A 20,538-nucleotide genomic window follows, 5' to 3' on the forward strand; every position below is an offset into this window, starting at 1 on the left:
AATTTGCAAATGGTGAGATCAGTGACTAAAGCAGATGAAACCCTTCAGATCAACCCAAGTCACCCAGCCAGCTGAACCTACTGAAGCAAGCTAAGATGCTCAGTAACACCAGTGGGGAGTCCTTAAATACTGGACCACCACACTGCCTCCATCCTGTTGTTCCACAAAACCCCATCAGCTGCCTGAGCTGTGGGAACACTTAAGAGTGACCATGGACAGAATGTAACTGCTGGTGGAAGCAGGTTTTACTCATATCATTTCCCTTTCATTTTTTATGTCTTACCAATAAATAAATATTCCAACAGCTGTCTTCTGTCTCTGCATCTCCCACACTGCTCTTTGGAGTCAAATCTACTGCTTATCTCCACAGCCAGTGAAAAGGCAGCCTCAGCTCCACACAGAGCAGGGAACTATCTGGGAGTCAGGAAGGGGAGCTCCAATGGAGCCTTGGTGTCAGTGCTGTCCCCTTGATCCCAGAGGCTGCCACTGGAGCAGAAGCTTTTTGTTCTGCCTGCTGGATCCAAAGAGACCCCCGGATAATGTGGTGGGTGTGTGAGAACTGGGTCCTGCCCAGTCAGGGAGGAAGGACCAGCTGCCAAGAGCAGGAAACTCACCGGTGACCCCTGGAGAAGTCAGCATCACCTGTGACTGACCATGCCAAGGAAGCCTGGCAAAGCCTGAAGCTGCAACACCTGTTGGCAGCACAGGTTGCCCACATGAGTTTTGTTATGTTGAAAGCTTGGAGTTTATCCAGAGCAAAATGGCCAGAACAATTAGGAAGATCAGAAAACAGAGGTCACTTGTAGGCATTACTCTGGTCTTACTAAACCAGTGTCTCTCAATTGGATCACAGAAAATACAAAATACTGGTGGCATCATAACCTGCAGAGAAAGGCACAGTGAGAATTGATACCTGCAAGTTTATATTTAGGCATGTTTGGAGTAGATTAAGGCATAATATACTCAACAGTGATGATGACCATCTTAGCCATCTGTCAATAAAAACAGTAGACTGTCTTTCAAGGTCTTCAAATAAAGACCAGGTTACTTTTTTTTTCCAAGTTGTTCTTTAACAATAATATTAAAAAAAAAAAAAAAAGTTAATGACATAGTTTAAATGAGATGCTGGCTGAAATCCCAAGGGCTGTGTTGCACAAGAAGTGAGACCTTGTGGTTTGTCTGCCTTCACAGAGCATAAACTGACACAAAGGAAAGAAACATAATGGAGAAATAGAAGAAGTGCATTAGGAGTGGCCAAATTCCTTGTAAGAAGAAACGTACCATGGCACTCAATTTTGTTTGCTTGTTCTCTGACACTCCCTACTAGAGTTGCAATGGGGAGCCCACAATTACTGTGTCCCTAAAGGCCTCAGAACAGGTAAAGCATACACCTTTAAGTAAAAAAAAAAAAAAAAAGTAATACTGACTGATAAACAAAGCGACCTTACGTTTAATACCTTTTTTCCCCTATATTTTCTAACAAAACATGTTCTATATTTTAAATATAGAACACTTATTACAGAAAATACCATTAAGAGACTAAGTGTTCATCAAAGAAAAAATTGATTGCTCTAGAAAGACATGGATAAATAATATTATACATTCTGCATCTCCACCATGCTGACCTCCAAGGTCAAATGTGCCAGGGCCAAGAGCCACATGGCATCGCTGCCTGGCCACATGAATTCAGACACAGGAATCTGGTCACCATCTGATTAGCTTCTAGACAGAGCAAGCTGTTATGAAGTATAGCATGTCAATATGAATAAACATTAAATGTAGGTGTCGAATTATTTAGGAGAATTGTTGTATGTATGACAAAATCTGATATGGATTTCGTCAGCCACCAAAACATAAGTTCAAGTTCTTTGCATTACAATCAACACAAGATTCCTTAAGGGCTGTGGCAGCATTGTGTTGTGATTATGGACACACCAAAACTTCTATTGTAGTATTGAAAGAGCAGTCATTTTGCAAACAATAAAGACAAGCTAATCTTTTTGATATAGGTTCCCTTTGTTTGAGCATGCCTTTTGTCTTTCAATTTAAGCTAGCAAAATAGATCCAGCAGCCTAACTACATTGGTTCAGGTGCACTTTATGAACATAGCTGAAGCCCAGCTGGTATGTGCCTCAAAGAGAGCATGCAGTAACTGGACGTATTTAAATAAACCCTGTCTGCCTCAGCCTCACGTTGTACCATAATTGCACATTCTACAGCACTTCCAAAGCAACTGTGGAGCATCTCCAAGGAATCTCTGCAACCTTGGTAGGTGTGGGCTGGGAGCATCTAGAGCAGGCACATCAGCACAGATGCCTTGTCTGGTCAAAGCTCTGTTCTGGAACATGACAGACACAGCAAATGAGAGGCCACTCACTCTCCATCTGGAAGGTCGGTGTGCAGGCCCTCTCCAGGCATGCAGGTGCTCCCCACATACCACCAGAACCCAATGTAAGTGGCCCTATTGCAAGGCACCACTTTGAGGACAGCCTTGGCAAGGATTGCTTTGTAGAGACTTTTGAACCATTGGTGAATGACATAGCTGAAAATGCCAGAAGTCCTGAGAGCTGTGCTCACCCTTACACATGGTTGCCAAGCCCATCATAGATCAGACTAGGAGGAGTCCTCCTTTTGTGCCTGAAGGGTTACAACAATGCAGCTCCCTGCAGTGGGGAAAGCTGACCCTTATATAGCTTCTTCCCTCCTTGTTAACAAATACTCAGGCTGAGAAGCTTCAAATTTCACCTGTCACCCTCAGCCTCCTGCAGACTGATAGTGAACTGCCTAATGCAATGGAATAATTCAAAGTTAAACCTCTCTCCCATAGTCCACCAGTCAAGGACAGACAACTCATTCAAGCCTTGCATGCAACAAGAAACAGATTTCCACACTGACCACAAACATCACGCCAAACTTTCCCACATCTACCCTATCTTGACTAATGAACTCCCAGGAATCTCTGCAACCTTCTTGGTAGGTGTGGGCTAGGACAAGGCACCAGGCCAAGCATCCAGAAAATCACAGAATGTTAGGGGTTGGAAGGGAACTCTGGAGCTTATCTAGCCCACCCCCCTTCTAAAACTAGAGCAGGTTGCATAGGAACACATTCAGGCTCCCTACTATGGGGGTTACACACTCAGAGCAGTTCAGCTGTTTTATTCTTGAGTTCCTTGAAGACTTTTGGACAAATGCCATTGCTCACAGCAAGATGCTACAGTTCACTTTGCCATTGTGTTGAACATTTCCTGCAGCCACTTCAGTTTGAGACATGTTCACTGGTAAACTCCACCCTGCTGAAGAATGGGTTCTGGCATGATGATCTCATCACTCTCAAGCACTGAACACAGATGCAGAGATTTCTGCAATGGGCTTACCTGCCCTGTGCACTCCTTTCATAGACTGATCTCCAATTTCCCCTTCAGAACATCTGGCAGGTTCATGGTGCAGATCAAGAAAGATCTGCTGTTAGTTTTGGTTCCTTCTGCTAGTTGTTCCTTGAAGCCTTGTTAAACCTTACTTATTGTCTTTCTACATGCAACATACCAAAGCTTATATCCTTCTTTATTTTTCCCATTATAGGTTGACAACCTCAGCCTTTTTTGATATATGATTTTTGTGACTTCTCTTTCCCTGCTGAACAACGGTTTCTATATTCCACATGAAAGGTCTTAATCCCATTTTTCATGACCATGCCTGGTCAGTAAGGATGGCAAAGAGTGACAGAGAGTGAATTAAGTTGTTGAAAACATAAAAGGGTTGGCACACTTGGACAGATTGAAGCAAACAGTTGTGGTAAGTGTTGGGATAGATCATCTGTGCTTGGCAACAGGGCAAAAAGACAAAGGTTGTCAAAGCAAAATGAGAAGTGGCTGGAAAACAACAACAGAGAGGGGGCAGGATTTTAGCAACAGTGGAGACATCAGGTTGGAAAATAGGATTATGACTGAGCCTTGGGATGTCACATCAAGAGGGGGAGTGAGAAGAAGGAACAACAACATTGCTCAACCAGGTACAACTGAGGTAGTGTCGTAACGAGAGGTGGCAGAAGGGGTTAGGTATGACAGTGAAGAGTAGTGGCACAGGACTGTGTGGGACAGTGACATTGACACGTGGTAGGTCAAAGCAATGACTCAGTGAATCAGGGCATCACTAGACAATGCTGATGGACAGCTAAGGAGAGGCTGAGATAGTTTGGGTCAACAGTATAAAGATGCAGAAAACAAGGGGAAATGACTGCAAAGTCAGGAAAGGCAATATATCATTGTTTATAGACTTTGTGGACTAATTTCAGCCTCCTGTGCTGCAACCTGTCTTGCTTGAGTCATCTTCTGGGAGATGTATAACTAGACAGTACATATATCAAGTGTCACTAGACAATGCTGACCTTCCCATCACAAGCAGGTGCTGTTCCTAGGGAAGGAAGGCATGGTATTCCCTTTCTGAGTTCACTTGCTACTCTTCTTCTCATTCACCTCCCCCTCTTTCCCCTGTTCTCAACACAACTTTTTGCCATTTTCTTTTCCCTGTTTTCAAACACTTGTGAAACCATGGGTTTGCTTACTATTGATTTATCAGGTGTTGTTTCTTGCTTCTATGCTTTTGCATATACCTAAATCATTCTCACACACCTGCCCTCCCGTGAAATATCATCAACATCTTACTAAGTCCTTAGCATGAAAGATCAATTGCCTCAGCTGATAAATATGTGCAGCCTCATACCAGGAGGTATGCTTCAAATAATTTGAGATTCTTTACCTGAAAGGCAAAAGGCACTAGACTATGTGAAGTGCAGCATTTTTCAAGCAACTGAAGACTGTTTCTGTAATAAACAATGCAAAAAGCCCATATGTGTGTCTATCCTTATGAAAACCTCTTTCTGACCCCAAAATTTACCCAGGATTATAAATTTCTTAATATGTGAGTTCCATATGAAACAGTTACAGTCTTGATTTAGAGTAAAAAAGGAGGTGACAGTATGAGACAGTGACTGTCATGAAGAAATCTCACCCAATATCACTAGAAGTGGTCACCTGGATTGACTGAGATTTCTGTTTTTTCTGCTCGAAAGACAAGGATGAAAAAAAAAAATTTAAAAAAGAAGAAGATATGAATCCAGGCTTTCCAGGCCCTGCAGAGAATAAACCTCAGATTACTTCATTATAAAAAACAATGCAAAATCATATTCTATCACTTAATCCTTAACTTGAATTTATAAAGTGACATCTTGAAAAGAAATTCTTTGCCTCATGGACCATTCCAGAGCTTTGCACCACTGTCAGCCTGAGGTCTTGTGGGGGAAGACAAAACCTCTCAAGCAGAGGAATGAATTGAACACATTGGAACAATTAAAAGGGAAGTGGGAGAGGGGGGGTGATGCCTTCTGCTGAGTCTTTTCAGAAGGGTGTGGTGGGATGTGTTTCCTCAAGCCATTTGGCTATGAAATCTGGCCTTATCCGTAACAGAAATGGCATTTATAGATCAAATTATCTTCTTAAGGGCTTAATTCCCCATGGACTCCCTTTTTGAGGGCATGACTTTTGGCACATATTCCAGCAGAGGAAAGCTCACTACAGCTAGAGCAGAGCTGAGAAGCTGAAGCAACATGAAACCATTGAGGTGGAAGTGACTGAGGGGGGCACCTGGAGAATTACCTGAGGCAGCGTCAAAAATGGAGGTAAACATAAACTAAGTTATCTTAACATCAGCTCTAGTAAAAGTCCAGCTGGGCAGCAGTGAGCACCTGTGTCTATCAAGCAAACGCCTGCTGTGTTGTGCCAATCCTATGATCTGTGTTGGTTGGGGAGCAGCAGATGTCAGAAGAAAAACTGGTCTGAGGTGGCTGCATCTGCCTCAAATTTCCAGGAACACACAGGAGAGATCACAAAAGGGGTGGGGACGCAGGCCTGGGGAGTCAGATGATTGTGATAATGGTTATATTGTTAGGGCTGGAATGAGGAAATCAAAGATTTAAGAGGGGGAGAATAGGGCAGAGGGAGGAGGGGGGAGAGAGGGGAACTCAAAGAGGCTCCATCTTGATCTCCCCATTCATTAATTCTCCCTTTGGACAAAGCAGCCAGAGAAATCAGTGGTGTTGACATCTAGTCCTATAGGTTTGTTCTCTGCTGTTTCAGCCTGGATTGCACACCCAGCTTCCAGGCAGCCATTAGTCTTAGCTTAGCTACGCCAGCGAGCAGGAATTTTCCACAGTCAAGCGCATTGCAATAGGACTGGGTTGAGATCAGTATCTGAGGTACTTTCAATATCGCTGAGTGATCCTACATGAGACCCTGCATTTAGGGAACATGTGGCAGAGGCACATGCAGCTTGAAGGCCCCTTATCAGTGCTCAGTGATTTTCTCATGTTGGACAGATCATTAGTAGTGAAGGTGGCAGCTGACTCAGACATGAAATAGTACAGCTAAGGAACCACAGGGCTGGGTCACTGGGCTGCTTCAGTACCTTGACTACTTCAGGAGGTAATATGCCCTGCAATACAGTCAACAAGTGGGAGCAAGATTCCTTTTTCTGAAGTTAATTCAGCTTTGACAGTGTGCAAACAGCAAAGAAAAAGGATCCTCATGGATCTTCTGGAGTTCACCTATGCTAAATTCATCTTCCTTGGAAAAGAAACTGGGTTCCCTCCACAGTTTCCAGCAGGATTTATTTTATCCTACAATATTCTTTTCATGAGCTCTACCCTGCAGCCTCCCACCTTTCACGGTTAAAAATGGGGATTTCCAGGACCTGCAGTGAGACTACAGGAAAGCTGGGAAGGACATTTGCCAAGGAGAAGTAGCTATAGGATGAAGGCTAGTGGTTTTAATCTGAAAAAGGGTAGATTTAGATATTAGATTAGATCTTAGGAGGAAATTCTTTAGTGTGGGGTGAGGGTGGTGAAACACTGGCACAGGTTGCCAAGGGAAGTTGAGGCTGCCCCCTCCCTGGAAGTGTTGGCCAGGTTGGATGGGGCTCGGAGGAATCTAGTCGAGTGGGAAGTGATCCTGTCCATGCAGAGGGTTTGGAACTAGGTGATCTTTAAGGTCTCTTCCAACCCAAACACACACTGCTTCAGTTTTTCCTCAGAGCTTGCTTTTGGTTCACCAGAAGAACTCCCTGTGGCCACTCTGCTCCTGCAAGGTACACATTACTAAAGACACCAAAAAGCAGCCTCCTCAGGACACAAAAGGTGTGGGAGTGTGTGCAAGAGACCTGCCCTTGCTGCTGTAGTATCAATGGATATTTTGGACAGATAGCACTGCTACCTAGCATGTTACAACAGCAGCAAGGGAGAAGGCATTTAGCAGCCCATTAGACTGGTTTGCAAATGCCTGACGGCTTTTTAGTAACAATCCTCTTTAGAGATCACCATCTCTTCCTCAAGGGAGTCCATGCATCTTGGAAAAGTAATTCCCCACAGAAAAGCATGGGCAGTACAAAGCATAGTCTCATGTCTACCCGTTTCTATCAGCTGGTGTTCATTTTGTCAAACACTTCAGCTAAACTTACAGCACAATTTGTGGTCCATTCCTTGACAGTTTGGGTTGTTGGTTTTAATGCAGAAAAATATAACATGCTGTAGCTAATCCAGAAACAATCACTGGCTTCTACCTTGCAGCAGGAGGAAAATACAACTACACATATGCTTGTACAAAAGAACCACACTGAACTAAAGTCTTTTGAGTTGTTAAAAACCATGTATAATTTATTGCCCTCATGACTGATCAAGCATTGGATTGGAGAGAGACTTTTTTTTCCCACACAGTAGCACTGTGCTGAAAAAAAGTTTGTTCTATTTTAAAATGTTGTGTGCATTACAGATCTTTATCACTTTCCTACCCAAGCAGATAATAGACATAGCTGGTAAGGAAACATTTCAAACTTAAAGCCATTAAAAATGATTCATGTTTACTCAAAGGTTGCTCAGTAGCAATAAAAAGCAATCATGCATTCAGTTTGTGAAGACATAACATACAGAAGCACTGCCCAGAACAGCAGGGTGCTTCCCATTTCAAAAGAGCAGGACCTAGTGACAAGCACCTAAAGAAAAAGGATCTTTTCAGTATAAAGCTCCTGGAATTCAAAATGTCGTTAAGTTGAAAAATACTAAGAATCAAAACTTAAAAAAAAAAAAAATATTTGTAGTGCCTGATGCAACATCTGTCATCCTAATATGAGATTCAAAATTTCAGAAGCCCATTTAATGTCTGGGCCTGAATGGGGGTGGGGAAAACAATTATCAGTGTCAAAACCAATTCCATGGGGTGTGCCTCACCTTGATAGGTCAATACATAGAATAAATACCTAGAAACCTGTGGATGGGCAAAATGCTCACAGACTCTTGCAGTGAGGGAAGTTCGAGACGGGAGTGTATCTAATCACCTAAAATATCAACAGGAGCCTCTCTCATGAAATACACTAATAGTTCCAATCACTATCTTCTGTCATTGGGAATTTTGATGTTCTGCAGATGTAGTCTGAGACTGGTAGCTGAGAAGGAAAAAGGAGATTTCTTGTTTGCATTGTTTCAAAAGCATTTGTGGAACCAAGAGGTAATTCTGGTTGTAGGAACATTAAAAAATACTTTTGTTGTTACTTTGTGATGTGGCAGTCAATGTGTGCATCTCTGCGTGCCCACAGGAATATAAGAACTTCTATGAAGCCATGGCCAAAGTGTGATATTCTTATGACTGAAGTCACCTCAGGGATGATACGTGCCCTCAGGTGTGCCACCACAGCAGACAACATATGGCAGCCCGAGCAGCTCACCAGCATGAGAAAGAGGGAAAAGGAAATTTTTTCAATCATGGCCAACATAGCAGCCGGTAACACTGAAAGACCAGTGAATAGTTTTTTAATTCTTTAGAAAAAAATGTAACATAATTTAAAAGCCTTCTGAAATATATAACCAATATATATCTACATGTGCATATAGAGATACATAGATATATGACATACATCATATGTAAAAATAAAATATACAATAGACCCTAATAATCTGCTATTCTTGTCCAAACTGGCAAAGGCCAAAAGTTTTCTCAAACAACACAGTGATGGAGACTGTCAGCCATGACAAAATGCTGAGAAAATAGCTTTATACTGTCAGTACGGTACAGAATACCAGTTCAGATATTTGGGTTTCCAATTACTTCTCAAGCCAAAAACCCCCCCAAAACCTAAGTTACCTTTGTCTCACAACCCCAAAGAGGACTGTGTTTCTGAACTCATTTGAAAAGCCCGGTTGAAGTAATTTTAAAACAGTAATTTTTAAATACTGTGGAAATCAGCAAAGTCATAACTATCAGCACTCCCAAATTCAGCTGTGGTTGCTTTGTGGGTGCTATTAACTTAAATAATTATAAAGTCTGTATCTTTAGGGTCAAAACCATTTTTGTCATTCCAGAAAGGCAGAGGTACAATTCCAGCAAGAGAGAGGTGGCTTTGGAGGTCTGTTGGTATAACTGAGTAATTTCAGGAAATTAAAATAACGTAAATCAAAGAAGTTAGAAACACGCTGTCTATGAAGTGACTGAATTTATAGCTACATAGGTTGCACAGGTAATTGTAACCACTGATGAGAAGTTGTTACTACCTCTGCCTATAGTCACAGAGCTTCAGGAATAGGCTACAAGGCTTTTTCAAAAGCCTGATATGCATCTTCAGGCATTGTCTAGGTCTATCTGAGTGCATAAAACACACAGACAGCACAAGTCAGAAGAGCTGACATCCCTCTGATAAATGGCATTTCCTATGGCACTGCCCAGGTGGGGTACAGAGCTCCACAGACCATTGCTGCGAGGAGGAGAGCTCTAATCCTCCAAGGAAGCTGCTTTGTAATCGACATTTGATACCCCAAGTTCATTCCCCTGTCCTTCCTGTATTTTGTCTCTCATCACTGATAACAGTTCAGAATAAATTGCTTGAGGTATAATTGAGTTTAGAACTGCAAAAGATGCTTTTGCTTCACATTTCTTTTTGACATGGGACAGAGCTAGAGGAAAGCTCTAAATTGTGGCTGTAGGCTTGTACAAGCAGCTGTGCCTGGCATGCTGCCACTTAAAAGTGTTCTTCATGCCATTTTCAAGCATAATATTTTGCAATATGGAGAGGCAAAAGTGGCTGTGTATTCCGAATCACTAACCAAACCACTGCTAACTCCAATAAGGATTCAAATTCAGTGACAGGTGACTTTGAAGAAGGACACATCTGAAGGAGGTACTTACAGAGGAAAGAAGGAAGTGAAAACCTAGTTTGGGAGAAAATAATTTAGAGAAAGGATTGGGAAAGAGGCTCCTCTACTGTAATGGCAGTGTCAGGGAATCCTGGTCATACTTGTCTATGGGTGTTCATTTCTGTGGTCTGAGGAAGCACTGTAAGGCCCCAGGTAATGAGGGGAACCCACGACTTCCAAAGGGACAGATCAGTGAAACATGTTCCAATCATGGTTGGTCCAGGTAATCATAGATGCAAATTATTTCTTTAGTTAATGAATCAGCAAAGGCAATGCTACCACAGGCATATTACCGAGTTGCCACCAGCTTTCCCTGCCCCATCCCTCTAGCAAAGCTCACCTAAAACTCTCCATCTTCCTTGGCTTTGCCTTTGAAAATCAAAACCTGGCGATTAAAGCCGCACTCAAACCCTCACAGCCGGTCGGTGAGCAGGGCAGGGTCCTGCCGGAGGTGTGTGTTGGGGTGGCTGGGTGGGTGCGGGTGGTCCCGTTCGGCCCTGCCGACAGCTACCCCTGGGGCAAGCGCTGCCACCTTTCTGCAGCACCTCAGAGACACTGCGTCCCCTCCGTGCGGGTGGGAAGAGGAGGGACAGCCTGTTCCACAGCCCTACCTGGCCGGGGCAGGGCTTCCCTTAGGGAGGAGCCGGGGAGGGGACTTGGGGTGAGGGGGGGGGCGGCCGCGCCTTGACCCCCCGCCGGCGCCCTCAAGGTCACCGCCACAGCCCGTCCCCCCCCCCCCCCTCCGCCGCCTCTGCCCGGCTGCGGACACTTGAGAGTTTAAAGAGGCTTTTCTTCCCCGGGAGCGGCGCCCGGGGGGAAGGGGAAGGAGAAGGGGAGGGCGGGGAAAGGCTGGCAGGGCAGGAGCCGGGCGGGGTGCTGGCTCGAACTGGAAAGGAACCGGTCCCAGCCCGGTCGGGGAGGTTGCGGGAAAGCCAGCAGCGGTCGGGGAGAGAGCACCCGATCCCCATCCTGGTCGCGGTCCCGGCTGGAGCAGCCGCCGCTCGCCATGGGGACGGTGCCCCGAGTCAGTGCCGCGGCCCCGGCGGGGGTGCGGGGAGAGGCCAGGCCCGGGGCTGAGGTGTGGGAGGGACGTGGGGGCTCTGTGGTGGGGGAGGATCTGCCCCCCTGCCCCCGTCATCTCTGGGCTGGGCAGGGGTAACGTTTGCATGGAGGGCTGGGGAGCGTGGTGGGGCGCCTAGGATGGGGGTAAGGGAGGGGATGTGTGTGAAAGCACCGAGGTTTGGGGGAGACAGTGATAAAGAGCCAGGTTTTGCACGGGGCACGGCTTCCCCGAAGTCGTGGTCTTGCAGGGCTGGCCCCTAATTCTGAGTTTGTGCTTTAGGGAGGGTCAGTGAAGACAGGGAAGATGCCAGAAGGGGAGAAAACAAGGCAATGTAAGCAAGAAGAGCAGCAACAGAAAGAAGAGGAGCGAGAGGGTCTCATCGAATTCTACGGTTCCTACCAAGAGCTGTTCCAGTTCTTCTGCAGCAACACGACCATCCATGGTGCTATCCGCTTGGTGTGCTCCAAAAAGAATAAGATGAAGACAGCTTTCTGGTCCGTTCTCTTCTTTTTCACCTTCGGTTTAATGTACTGGCAGTTTGGGATCCTCTACAGGGAGTACTTCAGCTACCCGGTCAACCTCAACCTCAACCTCAACTCCGACAGGCTGACTTTCCCAGCCGTGACGCTCTGCACCCTCAATCCATACAGGTAAGAAATAGGCTCCCAGGGCTGTTTACTGCTTTGGCTTTGGCTGGCATAGGATAAAAGCATGCATTTCTTGCTCTCCTCATGTCCTTGACCATGCCCTTCTGTAGCAGCAGCAGCACTTTTCAAAGAAATTTGCTGCTGCAGAGCACAGCAACACATTACTTTAAGCAGCTCTACTTGGTGGTGTAAGTTAGCAGGCTGCACTGTAAACTGCCACAGGGCAAAAGCTGATGCACTTCTCTCCTAGAAGGAATGTAGCCTCCAGCGAGCTGTTGGATTTGACCTGAAGCACCCCTGCAAACATTGCCACATGTCTTATTTAGAATTGTTTATGCGCATCCAGCCCTAAAACTGCAGGTTCCTCTCTCTCTCCACTGTCTAGATACAGTGCCATCCGGAAGAAGCTGGATGAGCTGGATCAAATCACCCATCAGACATTGCTGGACCTGTACGACTACAACATGTCTCTGGCTCGAAGCGATTGGTCCACGCAGTCCACGAAAAAGCGTAGCTCCAGGAGCCTGCTCCATCACGTGCAGCGCCATCCGCTGCGAAGGCAGAAGAGGGATAACTTGGTCAATTTGCCAGAAAACAGTCCATCAGTGGACAAGAACGACTGGAAAATTGGCTTTGTTCTGGTGAGATCTCTAGATAACTTGTGTGCTACTGTCTCCGGTCTCTGCTTAGGTATTCTGTCTTGTTAGACCCATGGCTATGCCTTTCCCTATGTAGAAGTCGAGTAATTTGCACTGGCTTTTGCTAACAATAGATAAGGGTAGAGATAAATCCTTTGCCAAATGCAATCCTGTTCCCCAAGTCTTATCCCTGTCCGTGCTGGCCCCAGGAGACTTGGGCACCGCATCTTTTCCTAGATAGTCCAGGGAAACCTTTTCCTTTCAGAAGTCTGCATCATCCTTGCAGTTGCCTTTGGAGAGCAATTTATTAACATAAACTGCAGTGTTGCCCAATAACAGCAAAGGGAAAGGTATTGGATGGCTGCGGGCCATGTGAAATGTGGTCGTGGTCGTATTTGCTCCTAGGTATCACCTTCTTTGCCCCGGGGTGTCTGTGTTTGCATTTTAAAAGACAGTGAAGGACTGAAGCTAATCGCTTGCCAGTTTACCAGAATTCTCACAGGAACAGGACACACCCTGAAGGAATGGCTTCCCACGCAAGAATTTAAAGCTTCTGGTTTTATACCTCCTAGAATTTATGTGCAGCAGATCACCCTAAACACCTCACTGCAACTCTTGTCCTCCTGGGTTTTACTCAGCTATGCTCATTTACTTGAGGAAATGCCTGGAGTTTGCTTTTCCTCATCCTGCAGCTCACAGGGTTCAGAGGAGCCCCTGTGGAGCTCCTTCAGTCGCTCGGGTTCATCTCCTGCCCATGCTGAGAGAGCACAGCTAATCCACAGAGAGCTCAGCTTCACCTCCCAGACTAGATTTCCTCAACGTGACTGGTTTTCTCCTTCTCTTCTTCACAGTGCAGTGAAAACAACAAGGACTGTTTCCATCAGGCATACTCCTCGGGGGTGGATGCTGTGAGGGAGTGGTACAGCTTTCACTATATCAATATCCTGGCACAGATGCCAGATGCAAAAGCCCTGGATGAGTCTGACTTTGAGAATTTCATCTATGCTTGCCGCTTCAATGAAGCAACATGCGACAAGGCGTAAGTGGTGGAAAGACCCCACTGACTCTGTGCCTGGGTCTGAGGGTTCTTTCCCAAGGTGGGATTGACCCTTGTTCGGCTCCTGTCATTTCAGATGATGTGTTATGGACTTCTCCTATGGGCTGTGTTCACCAGGGTCACAGTTTCTGTGTCCTGAAACTATGGACCTCAGAGGGTGGTTTCTCCTTTTCCCAGGTTTCACACAAATTAGTTATACTGGTACCAACTCCAGAGTGGGTGCAGATGTACAGTGTAGAAGTCTCTTTGTTCTGTTCTCTGCAGTGGTAATGTGGTACATATCAGCCCACAAATAGGAGGAGGAAAAGAGAGCTATTAGGAGAAAGCAATAAAGACAATATCCCACTTCTGTCCTGACATTATGGTAAAAAAGCCCCAAAGAGGTAGTGAAATGAACATATCATCAAGGGAGGAAAAGTGGTATGAAGAGCTAAGAGTCATGTCAATATTAGGAAGATAATACAGTAATTACTAGTACTATAACCCATTTGGGCTCTCAAGAGGTGGCTGCATGAAAAACTTGGTGTAAAAACCTGCCCAGCTCCAGGACGTTTTTTTACAGCCCATTCTAATTGCTTTTCCCTGTTCCAGCAAGTTTACATAACAAATACTACCCATCTGCTGTAAAACCCTCTCCCTGCAGGTGGAAAACAGTCATACTTTTCAGAAAGCCCTTCCTCTTGGCCGTAGCAGCCCTTCTCATCTCGTATGAATGTTTCTATTCCCCTCTCAGGAATTATACCCACTTCCACCATCCCTTGTATGGGAACTGCTATACCTTTAATGACAACAGCAGCAGCCTGTGGACCTCCTCACTGCCTGGGATCAATAACGGTGGGTGAGAGGCACTCTTTGTAAGAACAGCTCAGCTCTCTTTTCTCAGGAGGAGCTACAGGCATCCCTCTGTGCTTTCACTGGTGGTAGCAGTTTGCAGCCCTGCTCTGTCTTGCCCAAGCTTGAATTCACCTATGTGGAGATGACTGTCTCACGGATACATCTTCTCCACTGCCTCTCTCTGTCTCCCATCAGTGGCTGATGCTTCTATTAGTTTCTCCCTCTGGACCTGTGCTGGCCCTTCCTGAAGTCTCTAGTGAGCTCCAGTTCTGTGGTCCTGAGAGCCTGGTCTTGATCTCCTCCTTTCCCACTTTTCTGTTTCCAGCAACCGATATGTTAAGTTTTTCTAATCCACCTGAAGCCTCTCTTGGGCAAATCTTCAGGCTTTTCTTCCATCCAACTTGGTGTCTCTCCACCAATCTTTCTCTACTCCCAGTTCTGCTTTTTCTGTGCCACAGTGAATAAATCCAGTTTTCTCTGGCCTCTCTTGGAACCTCCAGCTTTGTGTCTGTCCTCTCTCCAGCCACCCTCTATTGCTGCCTAGCTTTGGTGCAGCCTTGGTTGATGTTTCACTTCCTTCATCTTTTAAGGACTCACTCCTAACCATTCTGCTCTCTCTCCTTGCCCTCACAACGGCCAGCCATGATATCCCTTGCTGTCTGCCCTTCCCTCAGGTCTCTCTCTGGTGGTGCGCACCGAACAGAATGATTTCATCCCTCTGTTGTCCACGGTGACAGGAGCCAGGGTCATGGTTCACGATCAGAATGAGCCTGCGTTCATGGATGATGGGGGTTTCAATGTGCGTCCAGGTATTGAGACCTCCATCAGTATGAGAAAGGTGAGGAAACAGCAGGGAAGAGAGCTGTGGATGTGGGGATATAAACTTTAGTGGGGGAGGATTAACTTAGTGGATTGATACAGATGAGTTGTCATGGATTCAGTGCATATTTAAGGAAGAAAATAAATCACATGGAGTGAATGAGGGGAAAGCAGCAGAGCTTACTGGAGTAGATGGGAAGCATGTGGCTGCAATTTATCAGTGAACAGAGGGAAGCAGGGGGTGCTGACAATCAGGAAAGCATGAGGAGCAGGTACAGATGTATAAGCAGTGGGTGGCATGGCAGTGTGGAAGGAAGACAGCAAAGTGCTAACTCTCTTGTGTACCTTGACATCCTAGGAGATGACTGTGCGTCTTGGGGGCAGTTACAGTGATTGTACAGAGGATGGCAGTGACGTGCCAGTGCAAAATCTGTACTCATCCCGCTACACTGAACAGGTAACATTATCACACACCCTGTGCCAGCTGGTTTCCCTACTTTCCTGAAGTGCTTCAGTCCCCATACAGCCATGCTTGTCCATTGGCACTGTTAATAGTATGATGTGATACAGGCTGCAGTGGGTTTGGTTCCCTTCTTTGAGCTTTTCCTCATATGCTTCCAGGTCTGCATTCGCTCCTGTTTTCAGCTCAACATGGTAGACCGCTGTGGCTGTGCATATTACTTCTATCCCTTGCCTGATGGAGCAGAATATTGTGACTACACAAAGCACATTGCCTGGGGTAAGTGGACAGGAGGAATCATAATGCTCATGCCCACCTGAACCTGTTTGGTCCACCTCCTGTCCCATACATCTCCTCATTGTCTGCAGTGAACTTTGTGGTGTGTGACATCCAAAAGACACTCTTGTCTTGGATAGTTAGTCCCTCTATGCTTGTGGAAGGAAACCTGCTCTGGATTCCCCTCGCTGTCATATATCACCTCTTGTATACAGATACTGTGAGCTTACCTGGATTTACTTTCTCTGCTGCTCAGGCTACTGCTACTACAAGCTCTTGGCTGAATTCAAAGCTGATGTGCTGGGCTGTTTCCACAAATGTCGTAAACCTTGCAAGTAAGTTTGATCGTCTATCAGGTAGACTGGGAACCCGTTATTCCTGGAGATTTTGGAAAGCATTCACTGACCAGGGCAAAAGCTTGAGTTGGTAGCTGAGCTGTAAGCCAAAATGTTATTTCTCTCATCAGGAAGTCAAAAGGGCTGAGGAGCATCACTGCCAGCTCAGGGGTGAGCTCCTGAGAACTGTGCAGCAGCTCACTAGAAAGTGGGTGGGGCAGGGAGGTTCATGGTGTGCTTGGGAATCAAGAGGCCTGGCCTTGTGGCTTCTACAGCTTCAACACCTAACACAGCTTTTTGTTTTCCAGAATGACAGAATACCAGTTGTCAGCTGGATACTCCCGCTGGCCTTCTGCTGTCTCAGAGGTAAGGAGAGGGTTTCCTGCCCCTCCCAGGACTGCTCAGAACCACAATCAGTGCTAAATCTACAGGAGATGACTGTGGTTGTGTAACACAATTTATTCCATTTTCATTTCAGGACTGGGTTTTTTACATGCTTTCGCAACAGAACAAATACAATATCACATCCAAGAGGTAACATCCCCTAAACAGAGGCTGCATCCGAACTGGAAACCATCCCAGTGGAGTGTGTGTGTCTGGGGCTCATGGTTCAGATTAAATCACTTATGGGAAGAGATTAGGCATGGGACCCATGGACAAGGCCAGTGGATTTGAGTCACACTAGAGATAAACTGAGACTTCAGCAAGGACTGGGAATCCAAATGAAGAGCCTTAAACAGTTAGTCAGCTGCTAATATGAAAACAGAAAGCCCCAGGCTGCAGCTGTGTGGTCTGGAGTCACAGTGAAGGCAGGAAGGACAGCCACACAGGAGCTCAGGATCTTGTACTTATCCAGCATAGGATGCTGCAAACACTGGGTTTCATGGCACAGTCTCAGAAGTGAGAGGTAGAAGTACCAAAGATTTTATTTAATGAACAATGAAGGTATTGCAGAGATGGAGTAAGACCTCTGTATAGTATATGTAGGAGAAGGATGGGGGCAGAATGGAACAGCGAAGACAATTAAGCTTAGTCAAGAAATGCAGGGATTGTAGATTTGGGGTTATTGAGCTCTATCTTTTATTTACAGGAATGGAGTTGCCAAAGTGAATATCTTTTTTGAGGAGTGGAACTACAAGACCAATGGGGAGTCCCCAGCCTTCACGGTACACAATTTACTGACACGTCTTTTCTAGCCCATTACCACAAGATGTCCCTCTGTATTGACAGACATTTGTTCCAGCAGCATTGCTGACTATCCAGTTTCTTTTCCTAGGGCAGGGTGGGAGGAACCCCCCAGCACCACAGGGGCATGGCTAGTGGGAGCAGGCAGGGAGGCAAAAGGCTGGAACGAGGGCTCTCCTCACTGCCCTTTCTCTGTCTCTGGCAGGTAGTGACTCTGCTGTCACAGCTTGGGAACCAGTGGAGTCTCTGGTTCGGATCCTCTGTCCTGTCTGTGATGGAGCTTGCTGAGCTGATTCTGGATTTCATTGCCATCACCTTTATCTTGGCCTTACGCTGGTTCCGCTCCCGGCAGCAGCTCTCCCCACCGGGAGCCTCTCCAAGCAATCAGGATAATGCTGCTTTCCAAGATGAGTCACCAGGTCTTGGTGCTCCACACCGCTTCACTGTTGAGGCTGTAGTGACCATGCTGCCATCCTACAACAGCCTGGAGCCATGTGGGCTGAGCAGGGATGGTGAGGTGGGACACGAGTGAGACAGTGCCTTACTCTACGGTTTTGATAGGTGGCAGTATTTGGAGCAGAAGCTGCACACTTTCTCTGTGGGACTTGCATTTCCTTATTTCTTGGGTGTTCTGCCTAGACCATAGCAGAAGATTGCACTGTGGTTGGCCTGGGTTCATTACTTTCACTGCTGTAGGTGAATTCTTCAGTTGTTGCTCTGGGGATCACCAGGGATGAGAGCTGATCTAGTGTAGTTATGCAGGAAATGTCAGCTTGGTGTCCTTACACTCTTTGCACGGGCACACCTACACATGCATGTATGCTTTCTTTTCCCTGCAACAAGGATGCTGCCAGAGTTCTCATCTGTCCTTAATTAAAAAGACTCGGCAGGTGTGACTGGCCTTCTCTGTGGTACGACAAGGGACAGGAATGGCATCTTAGTTGGGGTACAGTCTCCGTAGGCTGAGCTTTGTTAAGCTTTCCCTAAGGTTGGAAGGAGATTGCTTTTTCCTAGTTCTTAATGTCCAGATGTGATCTAAGGGCCAAATTACCACCTGTCCCCTCCTGGCAAGGCACTTGTGTAGCCCTGAGAAATTACACCCACTGACAGTCTCAGTTTATGTTATACACAATACCCTGGGGAGGTGGTTGATGCTTGCAGAGTAAGGTCTCCCTTTTTAAGCTGCCTTTGTGGCATCTTAGCTGTATAGCAGCCTTCTTCCTTCTGACATACCATACACATGTATGTCCAGCTTTTTGACCATTTGCCAGAGCATTTGGGACAAACTGATCTCTGCATAGGAGCTGTGGAAACAAAATGGCTATACACCCTGTCAAAAACATCTCAAACACTACCCCTCCTGTCACAAGATCCTACAAAAGAGGATCACCATACTGCAGGTCAGGTAGTGCTTGCTCTGCCCCACTCATCCCTTCTTTGGATCACCCAGACAGTCTCTCTGAGGACTGTGAAGCACAGGAGAAGCACTGCAGGCTTTAATCTAAGATCCTTTCAGAGAAAGCTTTAACCTATTGGAATACTAAGCATAGACAGTCAAGGCCAGTTGAGGCCATGGTCCTCAAACTAATTTGGAGATTTTCACATAAGAGCACACATAATTTTTCTTGTAGTAAGCTTGCCATGCTATTTTTTACAAATACTCAGATTTCTGCTGCAATAGTGTTTCCATAGCACTTAATGTGGTATCAAGAGAGCAAGGCTGATGCCCTCAACAAACAGGATTAGTCATTTGGCTGGACACAAACACAAATATCAGAATTTAAGCATATAGTTTAGGCAAAGACTCATATACCAAATCACATTGCAAACCCCCTGTTCTGAATTAATAAGATAGTTAATCATAGCAAAAGAAAAATATTCAGATATTTGAAAAACTGAAGTAGATGCATCATCCTTGAGAAGATGGAGGATTTTACTGCAATATATAAACTGTTACCTAATTCTTCCCTTGGAGATACTAAACACGTGCTTCTTGTACAGCTCTTGCCTTGATTAGTTGAACATACTTTTCACTCCTGAACAGTGATTTTTCTTCCTCTTCACAGACATGAATACTATATTACACAAATGTTCATAGTTTTTGAAACTTGATTCCAGTGTTGAGCTGATGACTCTTGCTTAAAAGTTGGTATCTTTCTGCTGGGAATAAAAGCAAGCAATTCACAGGGTGTTCTTCAGGAAGAAGGGGGAAATGGTCATGAAGAAGGCAGCCAAACAGGAGGGAGAGCCCTGTAACCACAGGCTTAGAAATGTGGGAACATGTATTCACCCTGAGACCCCCCACTGGAAAAAATCGGGACTTCTACAAACATGAAAAATAGAAATTGTGTTTATGGGTGATTTTAAATGAAATAAAAAAGTGAGTAATAAAAAAAATGAAATCTTAAAGTTGCGTTAATGGACTTCCATATTCTGTAAAAACACTCCCCAAGAGGCAGAGTTAAAAACTAGGTTCAGTGGTTAAAACAAAAACTAATTTTGGTCACAATTAAAACAAGAAAGGCAAAACAAGAAAGGCCAATAGAGGGGGTTGGATGCTGTAGCTGGCTCTTGCTCATGAATTCAGTACAACACTGCCACCTCAGGTAGTTTCTCGCACAGGAATGAGCAAACACCTGACACTGGAGACAGCTTTTTCAAAAAACCAACTGCAAATCAAGAAAGAGTAGGTGCAACATCTGAAACACTCTGCATATAATATGTATACAAAGATTCATACATCAGGTATGATCTTCAGGCATATCCAAAGAGTGAGACAATTCTTCACATCACATGGTAACTTCTGATAACCACAAAATTGATGTGACCCAGTACATCACTCATAGTTAAGTGGGTAATTAAAGGAAGATTAATCAGAGGCATAACTACTTGAAACATCCAATTATCTTCAACATTATGCAGAAATTTAGCAGTAGAAGGGGATCATGTATTCCCTAGGGGAAGCTTGCACCATTTTATATCTCTCTTCTGTAAAA

At 45.4% G+C, this 20,538-nt stretch overlaps 1 protein-coding gene across 3 annotated transcripts; it reads left to right on the top strand.

The window, feature by feature from the left end:
• Positions 1-11,088: 11,088 nt before the first annotated feature.
• On the top strand, positions 11,089-19,951 carry SCNN1A (sodium channel epithelial 1 subunit alpha). Of its 3 annotated transcripts, none has more exons than XM_071761645.1 (13): positions 11,089-11,306; positions 11,571-11,941; positions 12,324-12,579; positions 13,428-13,615; positions 14,367-14,467; positions 15,142-15,305; positions 15,645-15,743; positions 15,908-16,025; positions 16,279-16,357; positions 16,666-16,723; positions 16,836-16,891; positions 17,448-17,523; positions 17,748-19,951. In XM_071761645.1, the coding sequence occupies exons 1-13, from the start codon at positions 11,235-11,237 to the stop codon at positions 18,072-18,074; spliced, it is 1,965 nt and encodes a 654-aa protein (XP_071617746.1). In that variant the 5' UTR covers positions 11,089-11,234; the 3' UTR covers positions 18,075-19,951. The 3 variants fall into 3 exon arrangements, with proteins under 3 accessions (XP_071617746.1, XP_071617755.1, XP_071617764.1); XM_071761654.1 differs by having other exon boundaries at positions 11,089-11,276; XM_071761663.1 differs by having other exon boundaries at positions 11,090-11,252.
• Positions 19,952-20,538: the final 587 nt, after the last annotated feature.

This window comes from Heliangelus exortis, chromosome 1, assembly GCF_036169615.1.
Source record: "Heliangelus exortis chromosome 1, bHelExo1.hap1, whole genome shotgun sequence".
In the NCBI taxonomy this organism is placed as follows: Eukaryota; Metazoa; Chordata; class Aves; order Apodiformes; family Trochilidae; genus Heliangelus; species Heliangelus exortis.

Bases quoted from the DNA above. Each gene is read 5' to 3' on its own strand.
- SCNN1A (XM_071761645.1), top strand. From the start codon at position 11,235: ATGGGGACGGTGCCCCGAGTCAGTGCCGCGGCCCCGGCGGGGGTGCGG. The intron at 14,468-15,141 runs GTGGGTGAGAGG...CCCTTCCCTCAG, and splicing joins ACTGCCTGGGATCAATAACG to GTCTCTCTCTGGTGGTGCGC. The intron at 16,724-16,835 runs GTAAGGAGAGGG...TTTTCATTTCAG, and splicing joins GGCCTTCTGCTGTCTCAGAG to GACTGGGTTTTTTACATGCT.